This window comes from Tachysurus fulvidraco, chromosome 14, assembly GCF_022655615.1.
Source record: "Tachysurus fulvidraco isolate hzauxx_2018 chromosome 14, HZAU_PFXX_2.0, whole genome shotgun sequence".
NCBI lineage: Eukaryota > Metazoa > Chordata > Actinopteri > Siluriformes > Bagridae > Tachysurus > Tachysurus fulvidraco.
Genome location: NC_062531.1, coordinates 3,214,310 through 3,234,448, shown reverse-complemented (window position 1 = coordinate 3,234,448; position 20,139 = coordinate 3,214,310). Strand labels below are relative to the sequence as shown.

Sequence of the window (20,139 nt, the reverse complement as noted above, 5' to 3'; positions counted from 1 at the left end):
TGTGTACTTCACTGTAAATGTCCTGCTTAAGAATTGCCCAAAGGTTCTTAATAGGGTTTAAGTCAGGTGAAGAAGGTGGCCATGTCATTAGTTTTTCATCTTTAAGGCCTTTACTGGCCAGCCACGCAGTGGAGTACGTTGATGCATGTGATGGATCATTGTCTTGCATAAAAAATCAAAGTCTTCTTGAAAGATGCAGACTTTTTCCTGTACCACTGCTTGAAGAGTGTCTTCAGAAATTTGGCAGTAGTTCTGAGAGTTGAGTCCATTTTCAACCCAAAAAAGGTCCAAGTAGCTCATCTTTAATAATACCTGCCCATACCAGTACACCACCTCCACCTTGCTGCCGTCTGAGTCGAAGTGGAGCTCTGTGTCCGTCAGTGATCCAACCACGGGCCCATCCATCTGGTCCGTCAAGAGTCATTCTCATCTCATCGTCCTTTCTTACCTTGGCCATGTCTCTGAGAACTGAACACCTCGTATTTCTTGACACTCCCGGTAGGTTGCAGTTGTGGAATATGGCAACACTGGAGGATGTTAGCGTCATGTTTGATTCTTCTCAAATCTTTGGCGGTTAATTTGCGTTTTTTCTTCTCGACGCGTTTCTTGCGACCCTGTTGACTATTTCGACAAAACGTTTGATGGTTCTGTGATCATGCCCCAAAATCTTAGATATTTCAAGAGTGCTGCATTCCTCTGAAAGTCTTTTCAAAGTCAGTTAAATCTCTTTTTTGGTCCATTTTTCCTGAGGAAAAGTATCTGTATAATAATTATGCACACCTTGATATAGGGTGTTGATCTCCTTAGGCCACACCCTCCATCGTTACACAAATACACATCACCTGATATGCATTAAATCCAATAAGCATTCAAGTTTATACAGCTTGGAGTTGGAAATTATGGATGAAATGATGATATGGTGAAAATAATCACTTGCCTATTAATTGTACACACAGTGTAGAACTACTCCAGTGACTAATATTTCTATTGTGTGGTGACGCACATAAAAGTTGGGCATGACAATACATGCAAACACTGTCTGCGTCACCAGAGCTGCTGGACGCCATGACATCGTTACAGGTTGGTCAGGAATAAAAAGATGATCTGTGTTCGAGTGCTGCGCTTACTCGCCGGTAGCCAAAGAGCAAGCACACAATAGAGAGAATGAGTCATGCTCTCTGAAAACCAAAGATTTATGTTTTATAGTTTTAGTTGAATCCATCACTCATTAGTATTAGTATTAGTTTTCTTCCATGTATGTACAAATTGAAGCATATTAATAGCTTGTCAATCAAATAAGCCACACCCATAGTATCTACAGTAGTTATTTCACAACACAGGTCTTAACCCGTGTTAGCGGCTGTGTATCCTGTGTTTGTTCGGAGCACTGATTGTACATGTCTGAAATAATTCACACATTTGTTCAGTATTAACACTAAACGATAAGACAAAGTTCATGCCATCAGTCACGACAACAGTGGAATTTTTAAAAAAGAACACTATTAATCCTTAAATATACAAAAGGAAAGCAGGTAGTGTTGCTGACTCACAGCTCCAATGTCAGCAGAGCTCAGGTTTCTGTATGTATAGACTGTTGTAGGTTCTCCCCATGGGGTTTCTTCCTTCTCTGGTTTCATCCCACTCCCAAAAACATTCGAGTAGTTGGATTTGGTGCTGTTGTGAATGAATGTGAGTGGTACCATGCGTTGAACTGGCATCTCTCTCTCTCTCTCTCTCTCTCTCTCTCGATCTCTCTCCAAGTCCATAAAGACTTCCTCCATGTTCCTGTCCAAAAGCATGATGGTAAGCGGATTAGGGTGCATTCCGACCTTACGTTCCCGGGACACATTTTGGATCCACCATGACTCAACTCATAACTCATGAGGGAGAAATTGTGGCCTAATGGGTAGAGAGCTTGACTCCTAACCCTAAGGTTGTGGGTTCGAGTCTCGGGCCAGCAATACCACGACTGAGGTGCCCTTGAGCAAGGCACCGAAACCCCCCACCCCCACCCCAACTGCTCCCAGGATGCCGCAGCATAAATGGCTGCCCACTGCTCCAGGTGTGTGTTTTCACTGCTGTGTGTGTGCACTTTGGATGGGTTAAATGCAGAGAACGAATTCTGAGTATGGGTCACCGTACTTAGCTGTATGTCACATCACGTCACCAACACAAAACTCTTACAGGTGTCAATTGGATGAACGTTTAGCAGACACCCTTATCCAGAGTGACTTACAATTTAGACAACATTAATTAAGGGTTAAAGGCCTTGCTCAGGGGCCCAGCAGTGACAGCTTGGTGGACCTGGGATTCAAACATATGACCTTCTGGTCAGTAGTCCAACACCTTTACCACTAAATAAGTGGTAATTAAGGTTCTGGTAATTTTTTGCCTGAAACACTAATTAAACACAGGGTAATATCAGGTGTTCATGTGTAGCATACATGATTCTGCAACTAGCCCAAGGTTCTTTCATAAAGGAGTAATGGCTTTAAGTGTTTAATTAATGTTACAATACACGCAGAAACGTGCTTATTTCTCCGGGCTGTGTGTAATAGAGACATGTTGGTAAAAGCAGGAGTGTGTGTTCAATCCAGTCCGGATGTGTTTGCTCTGAATGTACGATGGGGAGTTGACTGACTCTGCTGACGCCTCTGACTTCAGCAGGCTTAAAGAGACAACAACGTTTAGCCGCTGTGGAGATTAAAAAAATAATAATAATAAAACACAATTTAAAGCCATGAATGCGAGAAAACACGGGCTTGCGGTATCCAAACTCGAACCTTCAGGTAAACCCGTCTTCAATCTATCCGTTTATTAAACAAGCCGCGCAAAATAATACAAGAAAAAAATACTTCAATCGAAACGGTTGCTAGCTAGCTAGCTAGCCCAGGTAGCTAAGTGGCTAAAAACTAACGATGTAAACGAGCTGCTTCCCCCCCTCCTCCCGCATGCTGCTAAAGGATTGGTTAGTTGTACTCGGAATATATTCTCTCGACCAATCGAATGATGTTAGCCGATATGATTAACCAATCCTAGCGCAGCAGGCGGGATTACCAGAGACGTAGCTATACGAGCTTAGCCGCTATTACCAGTTCTGTACAAGAAATGGATTATTAGCTAAACATGCTAAGTAGTAAGTTTTAGTTATAATTGGCCACGTCTTGTTTTGCAGATGCATTAAGAGCGGGATTGAGTTCACGTGGATGGGCGTTAAAAGGCGATACGTGTATTTAAGAGATAAGAGGTAAATTTATTTCTGTAAAATCCGCTCGGCTAGCAGTGGCTAGCTAGCTAGCGCTAACTAAAATGACAAGCCCACAACTTAGCGAATGGAGTCCCAGATAATGTTCGATAACCAAATGGCTTTAAAAATACGTCTTTTTTTATCGTATGGGTTTAACATCGGCGTTATTAAATACTAGAATAAGTGTAAATTTCCTACTTAAAAGCTAAGTTATGGATATAATATTATTAGAATATATTTGGGATGAGGTTTAAATTATAGAGAAATCGTAACAACCGCTATTTAATATAAACGCTAATTTAAAAAAAACAAAACACTCAACTCAATTTTTTTTGTCGTTTAAAATCGTTTGTTAAAGATGTTAACATCGGCTCTTAACGTTGTTTGGGAATGTTAGTCAGGTTGCTATGCTTCTTGCTAGGTTGGATAGCCAGAAAGCTAACAGCTTTCATGCTAGAAAAAAACCTTCTTAGGATTTAGTCTTTGCAGCTAACATCGTTTAAAGCCTTGTCTTATATTGTATGTGTGTGATAAGAGAGAGAAAACATATTTATATAAGAAAACATATTTATATCTATATATATCTATACATTTATACGGGATTATATGTTTAACTGATGCCTAGCAGGATTAAAACATGTATGTTCTAGCAATCACAATAGAGAGAGATGTTTGGTTAATCCAGTTTAAAACTACTCAAGTCATGTATGTTTGTTTATTTATCTATCTATCTATCTATCTATCTATCTATCTATCTATCTATCTATCTATCTTTATTTATTTATTAATATAGAAGAGAATAAAAAATGACAGACAACCATCAGATCAGTCAGACTGAAAAACAGGATTAAACAGAGTTTAAAAAAAAAAAAAAAATTACTGAGTCCTAATGTTGTAAGACCTGTTTTTTGTCTAAATAACCCAGATATTTCCTCGATCTGACATGTCAAGAGTTTTTATAGCCCTGTGGACATTTGATCATTCAATAATTTGTCTCTTGTCAACGTATTTACTTTGTTCAAATCAGGTTGAACTTTAAGTCGTATCGGAACGATTTGTGCTTCCTGTTAGGTGACTTGGCAGAAAGTCCAGTTTGTCTGAACAAAACTTCTTTTCCAGATTATGCAGATTGTGTCTGCATAAAACTGTGAATTATGTTGTCGCCTGAGCAGTTTAGTGACGTTAAGGGCACATTTTCTGTTCTGTTAATGGTATGAATGCGTGTGAATCCTGGCTGGTGAACTCGTTCGTTTTGCTTCCTGGTTAAACTAGTTAGTCGACACGAACGGGCGGCTTGTACCGCGCTTTCGGACGACTCCTGGCTTCGTAGTTTTGTACACAGATTTCAAAACATGTGTATTCATTTGTGGATGGTTTGTGCTATTAGTGATCATTCACATATTCTCCAAGATCATTAGTGAAATCAGACACTAATGTTGGTATATTAAGGAGACTCCGGTTTCAGTTCATCCCAAACGTGTGCAGTCCGGGCGCTGTGTAGGACGCTCGAGTTCTTCCCCACCAACCTTAACATCCACACCATGTCTTCATGGAGCTCAGGGGCTTTGTGCACAGGAGCATTGTCGTGTCTGGAAATCTGTCGAAGCCTCTTTGGTTCTACTGAAGGGAAATTGTAACGTTACAACATACAGACATTCTGTATAATTTTGTGCGTCCAACCTTGTTGCAGTCAGCGATATATTTCAGTCAGTGGTGCCACACACAAAGGGATTAGTCAACTTGAATCAAACCCAGGTGTGACTTCTCCATTGTTGAGTTTCTTTAGTCAGATGAGTTCACAACATGACCGAGAGCGTCCAAGCGAGGTGACACAGTGTCCGCCTCAAATCAGACAATTCAGATCACTTCAACTCCAGGAAGCGAATAAACGGTGACGTGTTTTAGATTTTGTTCTTTACCTCTTCTAGATATTATTTGCTAAACTAAGCCAAATGACAGAGCAGTAGTGGTAAAGAAACAACACTTTCTATACTTTTTATATTTGGACAAACTCAAAAGAGAAATTAAATGCTGGGTTTGGCAAAAGACACAAATTTCTGCACAGACACAAACATATTTCCAACCACTAAACGAAAGGTTTTTTTCGAGTACGAGGCAGAAGTGTCAATTTTGCTATGACTCAGAATGTCTAGATACGAAAGCACCCTGATGCCACCATGTCCAAATCTCCTTGCTGCTTCTTGCAATTGTTGACCTACAACGATGGACTGTTTCATATCTAGATACGTTCCTGCTTCTATTTTGGGCTGTAGGGAGGAATTAAAAGGTCGTGAAAAAAGAAGAACCAGTGAAAGGCCATCTGTGTTGGATCGAGTTGTGCTGTGCTTATGGCTACATTCACAACGATCACTGTTCTTTGCTTTACAGTGTTCTATAAGTGTTTCCAAATAAAAGGCAACGGCCAAAATACGCATCCGTAACGAACGTAATCGTGCACTCATCAGTGAGAATCAGTTGTTTGTTTTAACTTGTTGTGTAGAAGCGCAAGAGATGCCGACGGTCTCTGATCACTCCTTCCAAACTTTCTGTAACATATGTTAATGTACATGACAGAATTAAACCACATCAACAAACTATAATGGGAACTAAGTTTATTTAGGAAGGAAATCCGGGAGTGGGGAACTAAAGAAAAGTCGTACCGCTTGTTCCGTAGGAATCGTTTGAGCCAGTCGTCCTGATTACGAAGTCAGGTAATTAGATTCGTGGCCCTTTACCCTGGAACTGTAAAGGTAGCTGTAAAACTGTGCCCATTGTAGTTTAGTGTAAAGCAAGGTGTTTATTAGGTATACTTTTTGTTTTATTTTTAAAAAAGCTAAGAACTGCTGTTTTTATTCCTGTTTTTCACCTCCTTACACATGGAACCGGTGCACACTCATTTCTCGATCGGTTCCTTTTTGAGTAACTACTTTTATCTCCTCCTGTCTGATGTCGGGCGAACGAGCATGCACGGAGCATGACATTAACACGCCTGCGGTGTGCTCGATAGATCGTCAAATAAAGAACAGCAATGATTGCCTGAAAATCTGCCTTGATTGCCACTCGGCTGAGCAATGTCATTTTGTCACTAATAAATATTTCAGAAAACCGAGAGTGACATTAAATATTACATGACTCACCATTACACAGGAAGACCTCAGGTGCGCGCGCACACACACACGCGCACACACACGCACACACACGCACAGCAAGGGCCGTTCTTTTGGTGTATATCGAACAAAGACATTTGATGGATCAGAATCTTTGCATCTAGATCTGTTAAACAACTCAATACCTTTTGGTAGTCTTAAATAATAACCCTTGGTTGTATATCCATTGATTTGTAACCACTGCATCAGACTGGTGAACAACTGACATCATTTTGTGGATTTTTTTTTTTTTTTTGTTCAGCTGTTTGTTTTTTACTGGGGTTTTTCCCTTCAGGAGGTAAAATGTTGCTCAGTTGAGCTGAGACTTGGCCAGTTGAAAACCTTTCACCTTCCTTCCCTGCTGTGTTGGCAGCATTCTTTTTGGTCATGGTCCTACCTTTATAGTGAGACCTTCATTTATCTGTAAACCAAACGTTTCTGTAGACGCCTGAATTCATCCATCATGTGACGCATCATCAGTACAGATTAGTGAGATTCTTTCCTGAAGCAGTAATGCAAGTTTAAGCAAAGACACTGCCACCACCATGCTTCACAGATGAGCTCGTATGACTCAGAAAATGAGATCTCCAGGCTTCGGTCTTTCCGTCACGTCGGTAGCAGTCAGTCTTAATTTTTATGACTTATTTCTTTATGAAATTCTGATCAATTTTCATTGCGTCGTTTCTCAGCTTCACAACACGTCTTGCTCTTCTCCCGTAGGCTTCTTGTTGGTTATCCTTTCTTTTTTAATTTTTTTATTTTATTTATTTATTTTTTTAAATAACGATTAAGTGTCTTATCAGGGCTCAAAGAGCAAAACATCCAGAACTGTTACCCATTTAAACAACCAATCTTAAACAGGACACACCTGGACAACCAGAAACCCCTGTTAGTTACACGTTCCAATATTTTTGATCAGTTGAAAAACCGGGTGGGTTCAAACAAACGTGGCAGTGTTCTCAGTCGTTCAGCTTTATGTAGATATAAATACCAAGAAATGGAAGTTGAAATTTATCATCTTGCGTTCGTATTAAACCCAAATGTCTCGGATGTATAGCGACACACATACAAAACAGTCTGCCTTGCCGTCCCAATAATTTCGGAGGCCCTGGAGACCGTAGCGTTCGTTGCGTGTGATGTCGTTTGATACGGCCGCGAGGCCTTTTCCTTGGTGACCCTCGACCTTTTGTTATGAAACCTTGTTGTAGGTTTGAAGAGTTCCTGCATTACCTGTTTCTCTTCTTTTGTTCTTTGCCAACAGATGCGCTTTAACTATAGACGAGACGAAACCGCCGGCGTTTACGTTTTGGTTACTGCAAACACTTCTGATTTGTGTGTGTGTGTGTGTGTGTGTGTGTGTGTGTGTGTGTGTGTGTGTGTGTGTGTGTAGAAAAAACTTGCATTCAGAATTCACAAGAACTTCAGTTGATGAGATCAGAATTGTTTAATCCCATCTGTCCTTTTATCTGTTTGTTTGTTTGCCTCCGTTTGAGTTTCTTGTGTTCGAATTCTCATGGAAAATACAAATACTTAATACATCTCAGTGCGTAAATACACGTCCAGTTGTCTATTTGTGATTGTCTTGTTAATGACGTTAAAAAAATTTCTGAAACAAAAAAAAAAAGTTTTTTCTTTTTTTGTTTGTTTTTGGAAAATGTCATTTCTTTCAATCTGGATTAGTTGAATGATTCGGAATGACTGCGACTCGTTACTCTGAGTGACCATGAACAGTGTAGATTTTTCTCTTACTTTAACTGAGAAAGTGCTGACACTGGAGACTCCTTTCATAACTTTTAGGTAAGCGTCTCCTTAAAGGAAACCATGTAGATGTTACTATAGAAAGACTAATGCCCCTTTTCCGAGGCAGTTTGAGTGCAGGTTCGGAGCCTAATTTAGAACCAGTTCCTTCTGTTTCGACAGCCAAAGCACCGGCTCTGAACCAGGAAAAGTGGTTCTTAAGTAGCACCAAAATGTCGCTGGTCTAGACTTAACAACCGCTTGCGTCAGGGCTGTGGGCGGGGTTACTGTTGGTGCATCTGATAATGTACCTAAAGTTTACTAATGTTTACTTATCAGCACACATGATGGTAGGTAGCTACATGCTAACGCTAAATTTCTTTCTGTGTTAATGATAAAATAATTTATCGATTACAACCTCCGTTTTATACAAATTACACGGAGCGGCACGTACACGGTGGATTCGCCGCGTTTGGATGCTAATGTAGGTTCACAAAGCCATGAGCATTAACAGTAAAGCAACATCCGCCATTGTTGTTGTGTCTGTGTTTGTGTTTGCCGCTGCTGCGCTAACTTTGCTGCCATGTGTAACGTGACACGTATACCGTGACGTCAGACTCGGCTCTGTGACGGCTCTCTAGCCGGTGGAAAGGCAAACCGGTTCTTAGAAGGTTCGCCAGTGGAACCAACTTTGAACCAGCACTAGCGCTAGCTCTGTACCAGCACCCGGTTCTTTTTGGTGTTAAAGAGGCATAAGACGTCGGAACGTGAGCTATGATGAATAATAAAAAGCCGATAGTACCGTCAACACTGTCGGAGGGTGTGTGGATGTGTGTACTGTATGTATGCTGACTAATATTGTGAGTCGTGTGGGGCCTCTGTGCTAGCCACAGGGTTACTGTTACTGTGTGTGTGTACACAGATGCAGAAAGTCTTTATTGTGAATCGATCTCTGTAAGATCCTTGCTCTAGCAGGGCGCGATTAAAGCGAGAAAGCGATTCGACTCTGGATCAACTCGCATCGTTTTTACAGATTTTGTTTTCCTGCTAACTTTAAGTCAGAGCACAGAGCTGTAGAAGTGTGTGTTCTGGAGATTTGGAATAAACGCTGGATTTGAACATTTTACATTTGAACACGAGTCATTTGAGACGATGATCAAAAGTTTTTTTTTTTTTGGTCATTATCATGAACAAGTGACAGTTTTGTCAACAGGACTGCAGAAACTATTTTCATCTCTTATTTATGTAAATTTGAGTAAACCCATGACCCACTGTGATGAGCACAGGCTTTACTCTGGGAGTACAGTGAGGTCGTTGAACCTGATACGAGCGTTGCTTGGCTTGTAATTTGTTCCATTCTGTTCCACGCTGTAAATTCCCATGACCGCTGTGCACCTCGTTTTCACTTTTTTTTTTTTTGTCTCGTGCTAATAAATGCATTCGCCTGCATTTTTTTTCTTCGTCTTCCCCCCCCCTTCATGTAAAGATTATAAATCTGTGTTCTATGGCGATTATTATTCAGTAAGGCTAGTATCTTCCTCAGCCTTGTCTGAACACCGCAGTGGATTAGCGTCCACAAAGAGGTGATTTATTTATTTACGTTTTAGGTTTATGTAACGTCTGCGGATTTAGGGTTTTTGATTTTATTATCTGTCTATCTATCTATCTATCTATCTATCTATCTATCTATCTATCTATCTATCTATCTATCTATCTATCTATCTATATAATATATAATAAAAGATTATGTTCTCTATGCAGAAAAAGGCTTTTCTACTACTAATCTAAATAAAAAAATTCTTTTTTTTATTGCCTTACAGATATCTAGCGAAGAAAGTGTCTCGAGTCGTCTTCGTGGTCTTCCTCTCTGCCTCTGGACTTAGACATGAAGGTTTTAAACATCAAATGACTCTGAGCAGCCATGCGGAGTCCAAGTGGACGTTCAGCGGTGCCCGATTGGATCCTGTAGCAGGATTTGTGTGTGTGTGAATGTATGTGTGTGTGTGTGTGTGAGGTGTGTGTGTGTGTGTGTGTGTGAGTGAATGAATGAGTGCGTGTGTGTTTGATTGTGCGAGTGCATGCGTGGGTTGTTCGTGTATGAGTGGGTGCTCATGCTAGCACACGCTGCCTCAGTCTGGAAGTAACGAGGCACACGCCAACCGTGAAGGATTAACGTGACGTGTACACGTCGTCGTGGATTCAGCCGTACAGGCCGATTTGCGTGCAGGTTTATATTTCTGTCCTACCCTCTCCACTAAACCCCTGGCCCTTGTTTTGACACCTCTCTGCTTTGCATGGCCGGCGAGTAACCGTGGAGAGGCCAGGGTACCACAAGCTTATGGATTTTGATAAGAGAGGTGGGAGGGCAGACGCTGACGAGGGCAGAAGGATGTCCAAACCGGGCGGGGGGAGGCCCGGGCACACGGGCCGGGGCACAGGCGGGAACTCCGGCGTTCTTATGGTCGGACCCAACTTCCGCGTGGGAAAGAAGATCGGCTGCGGGAACTTCGGAGAGCTGCGGCTCGGCAAGAACCTCTACACCAACGAATACGTGGCGATTAAACTGGTAAGTGAAGCTGTGAAAAGTGAAAGAAGTGGAGCTGTCCTGACACCATTTTAACCTCGCTCCACAAACGAGCTCCAAACACCACAATTTACTTCTCGCATGCCTTTCAAAGCGATCATGTTAAAGCTTAAAATCGGACTAAAGTGCTGGTTGCACGTCATCTATCGCTGCTTCACTGCTTTAAAGGGCTAATATCAGACACACGAGTCTGTTAAATCTGTTTAGAGAAAATAAATCCAACATATGACCCTCAATAATAATAATAACAATAATAATATAGTTTTTTTTTAAATTATATTTATCTGCAAGGAAACGCAAACGCCTTTCACAAAGTATTCATCCGAGATTGTCCGTTTTAATGCAGAGTTCAGTGTCAGCATTTCATCTTTCATCACTTTTAAGTGTCCATTTAGTTTTGAACTTCATTGAATGGGTAAAAAAAAGTCCATGATTTACAAATACTGTAAAAAATGTACTTAATTTTTGTATCTAATACAAATTTGCTTTGTATAATTTTCCCTCAGTTGTTGATCTGCTGCTCTGGTGTATAATCAGTCGTTTACTTTGGGATGGAAACCTGCGGACTCTTGCGATTTGACGGACGGTCTCCGTCATCACGTAGACGAGCAGATCTGTTATATAGACCGAAGGGTTTTTCTATAAACACGACCCGATGGAACCGTGTTTACTGCACGAGTGACTCACTGATGTCTTTCTTCTTGTCGTGTGTACACTGGTGAGGTGGGAGGAATGGAGGTGAAGCTCTGCTGGCTCAGCAACATCCTAGTGGGCGACTGCAAACCTTGCACTAAATTACCTGCACGCCTCTCAGGGCTCGAGAAGGAAATAGTTTTGAGACCGAATTTATCGACTAGCAAGCAGCGCGTCGGAATTATTTACAATCTACGTTTTCTAACAGCGTGAGCTTTTCTTCGGCTGCTCGCTGTATTACACGGCCTCTGAATATATATCCGTGCCGCGTCGTTTATGCCGTGTTTATCTTCTCCGCATGTCGGACAGATCGCTTCATTCGCACGGTGGTGCGAGATAAAAGATCTCAAGTAACCACACTTTACAGCCACGCTGAGCTGAAAAACAGCTCAAAAACAGGATGCAGTCCAAAAACCAGGAAGCTAGGAGTCTAAACGCTACACTGTTTAGTTTCGGTTACTATGTCAGAAATACCCTGGATTCTGATTGGCTGACGAATTCCTGGGTGCCTTATTGAGAAAAGCTAATAAACGATGATGATGATGATGCTTTTAATCGTAGTCATTTAGAGTCCATTTGGTTACTATTTTGTTCTCCCCGGTAACCTGGATGCTTGGTGTCGTTAGCTTGATCATGCTGACCCGCGCTGTCCTTCAGTCATAAACTCGTCCTCTGAAACATGAGCATGACCGATGAGCGGGCTTTAAGGAAGTAGGTGTCAGAAATCCATTTTTATCTTCAGGAAACTGCAGCGAGCGCCAGCTCGACATAGCTAACGGATTTGGTATCACCACCTATCTAGTAAGCTTCGTTCACCGTGTGTTAGCGTGAGTTTTAAGGGTCCGGGGTTATGATATTCGTCCTGATTTTTTTTTTAACTACTTAACAGTTCATATAGTTTAAAGAGCTGCTTAATCTTATAGGGCCAGTTTTATTGGAGTCGTATAAAGCTGGCGTGTGTTGAGGGAAAAGTCTGTCAGGGAACTTGGCATCAAAGAGGGATTTTTTTTTTACTGCTAGTTAGTTCTCGGACACACGCACAAACTGTCTCTCTCTCTCTCTCTCTCTCACTCACACTCACACACACACACACACACACACACTCACAGACACACTGATGCTGGGTCAAGGCTTGTAATTGTATAGGAGTGTGTGTGTGTGTGTGTGTGTGTGTGTGTATGTGAAATTGTTTTGTTAATATAAACACTTCTTTCTTTCTTTCTTTCACAAAAAACCTCCTGTGGTCTTGGGACTCTTCACTATGCTTCACGATTCAATTCCAGTTTTGGGAGGTTATAAACGCAGGTTATAACCTCCGGCTATAAAACAATACAATTCCCGATTCTTCTCTCTCACTTGAGCTCTCGCTGCATCAGTATTTATTGATTATGTGAGGAAACGCTACTTACAGACTACGTCGTGTCCCTGGGTTTTGCCTGTTAGTAAGGTTTTGCTTTTAGCTACATCTCTAGTTTTGTCATGTTTACGTTAGCGTAGCGTAACTGATCTTCACAAAGTAATGAGCATGGAAGCGAAAGCGTTGTCTGAAGGTAGCCTTTATTAAAGAAAAGGAAACTTTAAACCGCTTCCAGAAGTTGACCGGCTAGTCGTGTTTTTGTTGTAGAATCTTTTTTGTGAGTTTTTGTGTTTATCCTTTTCTCGACTTCACCGTGATCAGTTGAACGTGGGCCGATGTACACAGAGGTGTTGGGGAGTGGAGCGGTGAAGTTCAGTTGTGTGAGCACCGAGACACGCACATCCTTTCTTTTTACTCAGAGGGTGGGAGAGTTGAGACCCTGATGTTGGCTTTTACACGGAGTTTGTTTCCTGAGCCTGCAGCTTGACCTCCATGATGGAACCTGTGTTAGTATCTCGCTCCAGTTTGTGAGCTCAGAACATTATAAGAGCTGTGAGATTGCTGCAGCAGCAGTTACAGGGCAGAGGTGAGAGTCAGGGTCACACTCATCTCTCTCTTTCTCACACACACACACGTGCACACACAAAAACGCTTATGTGTAATAAAAAAGAGGCAGGTCCAGAGAGACAAATGCTACTGAAAGGTCGTCTTTGTTTTCCACGTCTCATCAAGTTCTGGTTCAGCTGCGTCCCTTCTCCCAGCGATAGAGACTCTGAGTTGTATGTACGTGCGTGTGTGTGTGTGTGTGTGTGCGCGTGCGTGCGTGTGCGCCCGTGTTTTCCCACTCAAGCAGGAGATCCCAGTTGTTTGACAAAGAAGGGCTTGTTGTAACGTGAGCATGCTGCTTTGTGTGTGTGTGTGTGTGTGTGTGTGTGTGTGTGTGTGTGTGTGTGTGTGCCTACACTCTGTTAGACTGCTCATCTCTCTTCCACGCTTGTGACGCAGGCTGTCAGAACTCACTAAACCTTCTCTCCGTTCATTAGTCTTTCACACCTTACTTCTCTGTTCTTCCTTCTCTCTCTCTCTCTCTCTCTCTCTCTCTCTCTCTCTCTCAGTTGGGAGAGATGCACAGCTTGTGCTGGGGGAAAACAAAACGTTTTCACAACAAAGAGTCGAATCATGATCCGTTTCTCAGTTTATGTCGGCGTCGTTATGCGAAATGTTCTGCAGAAATGCAGTCTGTGTGTGAATTACTGGATGTCACAAAGTATGAGAAAATAATCCAGATGGAACAGATGCTTTTTAATGGAATTTTAAGACTTGGTAAAGTTTTATTTTGTAAATTTAAATCTGCTTGTGACAAAGAAATGAAATGAAAGTGGCAGTAATTCTGGAGACGACTGTCGGAGAAACTAATTAGCTTTTTTTTTTTTTTTAATACTGTTTAGGTTTTTAACATAATAAAAGAGAGAGACCTGATGGATGGATATGGATTAGGTGGCTGGAGGTAGGGAGGGATGGATGTGGATAGATGAAGGAAGGGATAAATGGATGGAAAAATGGGTGGAGGGGTGAAGGGACATATGCATGGGTTGTTGGATAGAGGTAGTGTGTATGTGGGATAGGTGGTAGGAGGTAAAGAGAGACGAAGGGATGAATGGATAGACGGGATTGGATGGATCGAGGGATTGATGGCTGGTGGATGCAGGTAGGGTGGGATGGATGAAGGGATTGGTGGGTGGGTTGTTTGGATGGATGGATATAGATAGAGGTAGGGAGAGATTCATGGATGGGTGGATGGATGTGAATAGTTGAAGGGATGGATAGACAGGATTGGATGGATTGATGGCTGGTGGATGCAAGTAGGGTGGGATGGATGAAGGGATTGGTGGGTGGTATGGATGGATGGATAGATAGATGTAGGGAAAGATTCATGGATGTGAATAGATGAAGGGATGAATGGATGGATAGACAGGATTGGATGGATCGAAGGATTGATGGTTGGTGGATGCAGGTAGGGTGGGATGTATGAAGGGAATTGGTGGGTGGTTTGTTTGGATGGATATAGATAGATGTAGGGAGAGATTCATGGATGGGTGGATGGATGTGAATAGATGACGGGAGGAGTGAATAGTTTGATAAATGGGTGGAGGAATAGACGGCTTGATGGTTGGTGAATGGAGGTAGGGAGGGATGACCGATGGAGGGATTGGTGGGTGGGTTGTTTGCATAGATATGGATAGATGGAGGGAGACAGGGAGGGTTTTGTGGCTGGATGTGGAGGGAGGGAGGGAGGGAGGGAGGGAGGGAGGGAGGGTCTGTTGGATGGGGAGATGCACTTACATGGGATGATTAAACCGGCCTATAATAAAGTGTCAACACTTATCAATAATGAGTATCAGATGTAACACTTTAGGTAGAACATCAGCCGATCAGCTGAGAACTCGTCTGAGCAGGAGCTCCTCACCGGCTCACGCTGGAACGCCGAGGTCCGGTGTGCCGCTCTAATCGTGATTCAGCACTGATTATTAACCTTTGCACTACAGGGTGGAGCTGCGTTAACACTGTAAAGACTATTTATAGTAAACACACAGCATCACTGAGTCAGACTGGAATTTTACAGTGTTCAGTTGTGTCCTGTGCGTGACTTACTTTACTTTGGCATATCCACATGTTGTGACATCAAAAGACCGATAAATGTACAGAGCTGAGCTTAGCGCTGGAGCACAAAGTGCACGCTGGTGAGTTTAATCAAACCTGCCGACGGTCGTCGTGTAAAGCTCCTCAGGATCAGGATCGGGTTCTGCTGCTCCGATCAGAAATAGTGTCGCATCACCTGGATGTAGGAAAACGTCAGCGGAACACACACACACACACACACACACACCAGTGCAGTAAATCGTGATACTGTTCACTAAAGTGTTTACATTTTAAACCCGTGCTCAAAGATCGACAGCCGCTCGCCCCTTTCTTTATCCCCACATAAAAGACAACAATACAGCAGCGCTTTAGTTCTTTCGTAGTCTCTCAGAGCGCCAGCTTTCACACTAATCACGACATCAAGCTCGTCATCTCGTTAACACATCGTGGGAAATTAGTAAACCGTGGTAATGACAATGAAATCGAGCTTAATTAGGAAGCCGAGCCATGTGATAGGAGGTGAGGCGCTAAGCTGCTTTAGCACGGGAATGGTGGCTCCAGGAGGGGTCAGAGGTCACTCAGGTTTAGGTGAGGATGTAAGCCTAGCCTCGGGATAAATTACCAGGCTGTGATTTTTAAGCTTGTTTTAGGCTTGGTCTGAGTGTCATACACACACAAACACACACACACGCACACGCACACACACACTTGACTGAGTTTGTAGTTTATTTTGTGAGGTTTGTTAAATCGAACACATTTACGTCTCGTATTATTTCACAAACATTAAATCAACACCCGTTTCAGTTCTTTTCCCCGATTTGAAATGAATTGCGTTTGCATGACTCCAAACACACAAGTTTTTGTTGTTTTTTTTTTTTTTTTTATCATAATACGTGTGTTAAAAAGCTCCAGTCCTCCGCTCAGTGCCACGGTCCAGTGTCTTGAAGCAAGGGCAGGACGACATGATCAAAATATCATATTAGGTCATTTCTGTGATGGCGCAGGTTGTCGCGATGCATCAAAACAGTAGTGCGGCGGTTATTAAAGAGAGAGCGTGAGAGAGAGAGAGAGAACGGCGCAAGAAAGTTAAACCTTTGCGTACGTTTGGGGTTCATTCAGACGGAAGGTCGGAAAGCCAGACAGTTAGACGTCGACACATTTCGCAGCAGAAGGACGCGTCGGTGCCGTGCAGCCGATCCTGTGTAACCTAAGACCTGGTGCAGCTGTTAGAAGCCCTTGCGCAGTGTGTTTTGCGATCACTCCATTAACCGCTGGAACGCTTTCCAAGCTTTTTTCTTTTTTCTTTTCTTTTCTGAGACAAAAAAAGGGGAGGCCTCCACCCGCACCACCACCAGCACGGCTGTTGATCCGTAGTGCTGTGTGAGTCACTTCCTGTCTGCTAGCATGTTTATGGCATTAATGCGTCTGTATTGATTTAATTAGCGCTCCGGAAATAGCTTTATTGGCTTGCTTCGTGTACGTCACAGCCCGACGCACAGCCTGTCCGATGATATCGGATTGTTCATCAGGATTTCCAGGTATCCACCGAATCCCCTGGCCTCTCTGTGCGGAGGACATCATGATCGTCGTCGTCATCCACTTAGGCTTGATGTGGAAACCGTGTCACGCTTTCTTGAACGGCCGTCTGGAGCGTGTGAAAAAACCGAACGGGTGGAAACAGCAATACTCACAGTCTGAGCCACTTCCTGCAAGATGTGTTTACAAAAATGGCCGTCGTTTCTCTTTCAGCAGCAGGAGGCGGCTCCCCTCTGTGAGGGAGAAAGACTTCTGCTTTGTGGTCAGAATGAATGCATCGTGCTGGCTGTAGAGAGGTGTTTATTTTTAAAGTAAAGGAACTGTTTATAAACGTTTTTTATATAACAAAAGCAGAGCTGGAAGGAGGGGTGGATGGAAGGAGGGATGGATAGGGTGCTAGGGGGATGGATGGACTGACAGGTGGGTGCATAGGTGGAAGGAGGATGGATTGAAAGATGGGAGAATGGAAGGAGGGATGGATGGGTGGGTGTGTGGGTTACTGAATGGAGATGTGGATGAATGGATGCATTTAAAAAATACCGTTAAAGCTCACGATCGAGTCAGACCCCAATGTGGCCCTTCGTCCAGTAAGAAACCTTTAGCTGAACTCAATACTGAAAATAATAAACGACAAGATGGTGTGAGGCGTCATCAGTTCAAACAGTCACTCTTTACACCAGGCTGTTTTATTCCTCTTATTATTAAAACACCAATGTATTAAAATAATCAGGCGTAACACCTTCATTCCTGTCATCACTCGTGCTGTAGTAGCTACAAACACCTCAGTCAAGGAGAAAAACGACAACGTGACCGTAAAATCCGTCTGTCCCGAAGAAACTTAGTTAAAATTTGACTTCCGAGCTCCGATTCTGACACTTCAGAGAGCATAGCGTCAAATAAACTCTGTCTTGTTACTACGGATACCGTAACCGGGAACGATCACCGAGTAAACGGCGTAAGAGAAAACCAATCGACACCTGCTGACCAATCAGAAGTGAGAATAAAAAAAAAACAAACAAACAAAAAAAACACTTCAGCACAGCCAGAAGAAATGTTTTTTTTTTGTTTGTTTGTTTGTTTGTTTTTATTTGTGATTGTGATCCTACTTCCTTTTTAACGATTAATGTTTTGTTGTTGTTGTTGTTTTTGTTGTCTTCAGGAGCCAATTAAGTCGAGGGCACCACAGCTTCACTTGGAGTACAGATTTTATAAACAGTTGGGAAGCTCAGGTAAGCATGTCGAGTTTCATTCACAGCCTCACACCCCACAGTTTTATTCACACACGCACTTTACACACACTCGCTTCCGGTTTTGGGTCGTCGTCCCAAACCCCCCCACCCCCACTCCTTCCTGCCCGAGTGCCGTGAGAACGACGGGGGTGTTCAAGCCCTGAGGCTTTTGATGTGGTCATGCGTGCTGTCTGATAGGCGACACAGTAAAATAATAAATAAATAAAACAAAATCACAGTACATGCGTTATCTCTGTCTTAAAGGTTTACAGAGTCCAGAGTTAAACCTGTAAATAAAACGAGGTGCTTGAACCGGGACACACACACAACTGCAGTACAGTGATTTCACGGGGTCCGGAGACCACCGGCTGCATGTGTTAGAGAGTGGAGCGCAGGCCAACTGGGCTCACCTGCAGTATTTATTTATAGCTCCAGCTCTTCCTAAACTCGGCCGCCATTATCGAATATCCACCACCGCGGCACGCCGCTGGAGCTGCTCCAACCTCCATCTGCCCAGATCCTTCAGCAGCCAGAAAAGGGTCGTGGCAGGGTCACGTTTATCAGAGAGTTTTTTTTTTGAGATTTATTTATTTTTTTTAGCGTACATGGCAGATTTAAAGGAAAGGGGTGGAGCCGAGCAGCCGGGGGCGGGGCTAGGAACACTAGACCTCTAAAGCCTATTCAAGCAGTGTTTAGATTCAAATAATCTGCTTTTGTGTATGTTTGTAGACAAATCGTGTTTCTCGGCTGGACAAACGCGGGCTTCTGCATATTTTTCTGCAAAATATGAACCTTAATCAACTCCAAAACACCACGACCACTAATTCCAGCTAAATGCCCTTACGCAGAGCCTCGGGAATGTCTCCCCGACCGCCGTCTCTTCCTCACGCGGCTCTCTTCTGATGCGTTCTCTTTTTTTTTTTTCTGTGAGAAACTTTGTTTAGTCAGTAAGTAAGTGTGTGTGTGTGTGTGTGTGTGTGTGTGTGTGTGTTTAGTGGTTAGCTTCTCTGAAAATATCTAGCCATGGGTGCGGATGTTTCTCACTGCTGTCTTTCACCCATATCGGGTTTCACTCGTTTCTCAGCGTTGTATAATGGAAGCAGGAAGCTCTGAGGTGTGTGTGTGTGTGTGTGCGTGCGTGTGTGCTCTTATGACATGCTCAATGTTTAATTCACAGCCTCGCTTAGACCTGCACTTTGACTCCCTATTGTGCCTCATGCTGTGTGTATAGAGAGAGAGAGAGAGAGAAACAATGAGTCCACTTGTTTTGTTTTCTCTTCTGGAAAGTTTCTGAGTATGGCATGGAATAAACGAAGAAAAAAAAGACTATAAAAGCGCAATTCATTTTATAATAGTTTTTCTGCAGGGTGAGAGAGTGGGTTGAAGCTCAAAGTCTCCCTAAAAAGGAAATGACTACCTACAATAATGACTGTTCATTACAGGTCCTTGGGTTGTCTAGCTGTTTGTTTTTTTTTTTCTTTTTTTTTTTTTAAATGCTCCATCAAAGTATGACGCTGGAGCTCAGACGTGTTCGGCTAGTTTATAATTATCGTGTCCTGGTCGTCTCGGTTCGCGATTATCACGTCTAAACGTCAGCGACGATCTGTGCTGCGCTGCCGGGAAGAGGAAGCGTCACGCAGTGCGAGGTTTTCTGTTTTCTTCCTGCAACTAACTGAGTTCATGTTGTGCTCAGGCTCCAGGTTTGGGCTTTGATGAGTCACAGCTGTGGGCGCATCCATCATCACTGGGATAAAGAGCTGAAACGTGTGTGTGTATGTGTGTGTGCGCTCTTTCTGAGAATGACAGAGGTCTGATCAGGTTAATCCTTCCATAATCTCCTCTGGAGAGGTGTGTGTGTGTGTGTGTGTGTGTGTGTGTGTGTGTGTGTGTGTGTGTGTGTGAAGGAGAGAGAGAGAGTCGAGGGAGGAGGCAGGAGAGACACACACACAGGCACTGTAGATAACGAAAGA

General features: G+C 43.0%; 1 protein-coding gene across 4 annotated transcripts in view; it reads left to right on the top strand.

Moving 5' to 3' along the window:
- Positions 1-2,588: 2,588 nt before the first annotated feature.
- Positions 2,589-20,139, top strand: part of csnk1g2b (casein kinase 1, gamma 2b) — a 28,622-nt gene continuing 11,071 nt past the window's right edge. Inside the window, exons 1-4 of one of the 4 annotated variants that reach the window (XM_047823141.1) lie at positions 2,589-2,789; positions 3,176-3,247; positions 9,951-10,696; positions 18,100-18,169. In XM_047823141.1, coding sequence (XP_047679097.1) covers positions 10,469-10,696; positions 18,100-18,169 — 298 coding nt within the window. In that variant the 5' untranslated portion in view covers positions 2,589-2,789; positions 3,176-3,247; positions 9,951-10,468. Of the gene's footprint in view, positions 2,790-3,058; positions 3,248-9,950; positions 10,697-18,099; positions 18,170-20,139 lie in introns of those variants that run through there. The other 3 variants (XM_047823140.1, XM_047823142.1, XM_047823138.1) reach the window with 3 other exon arrangements.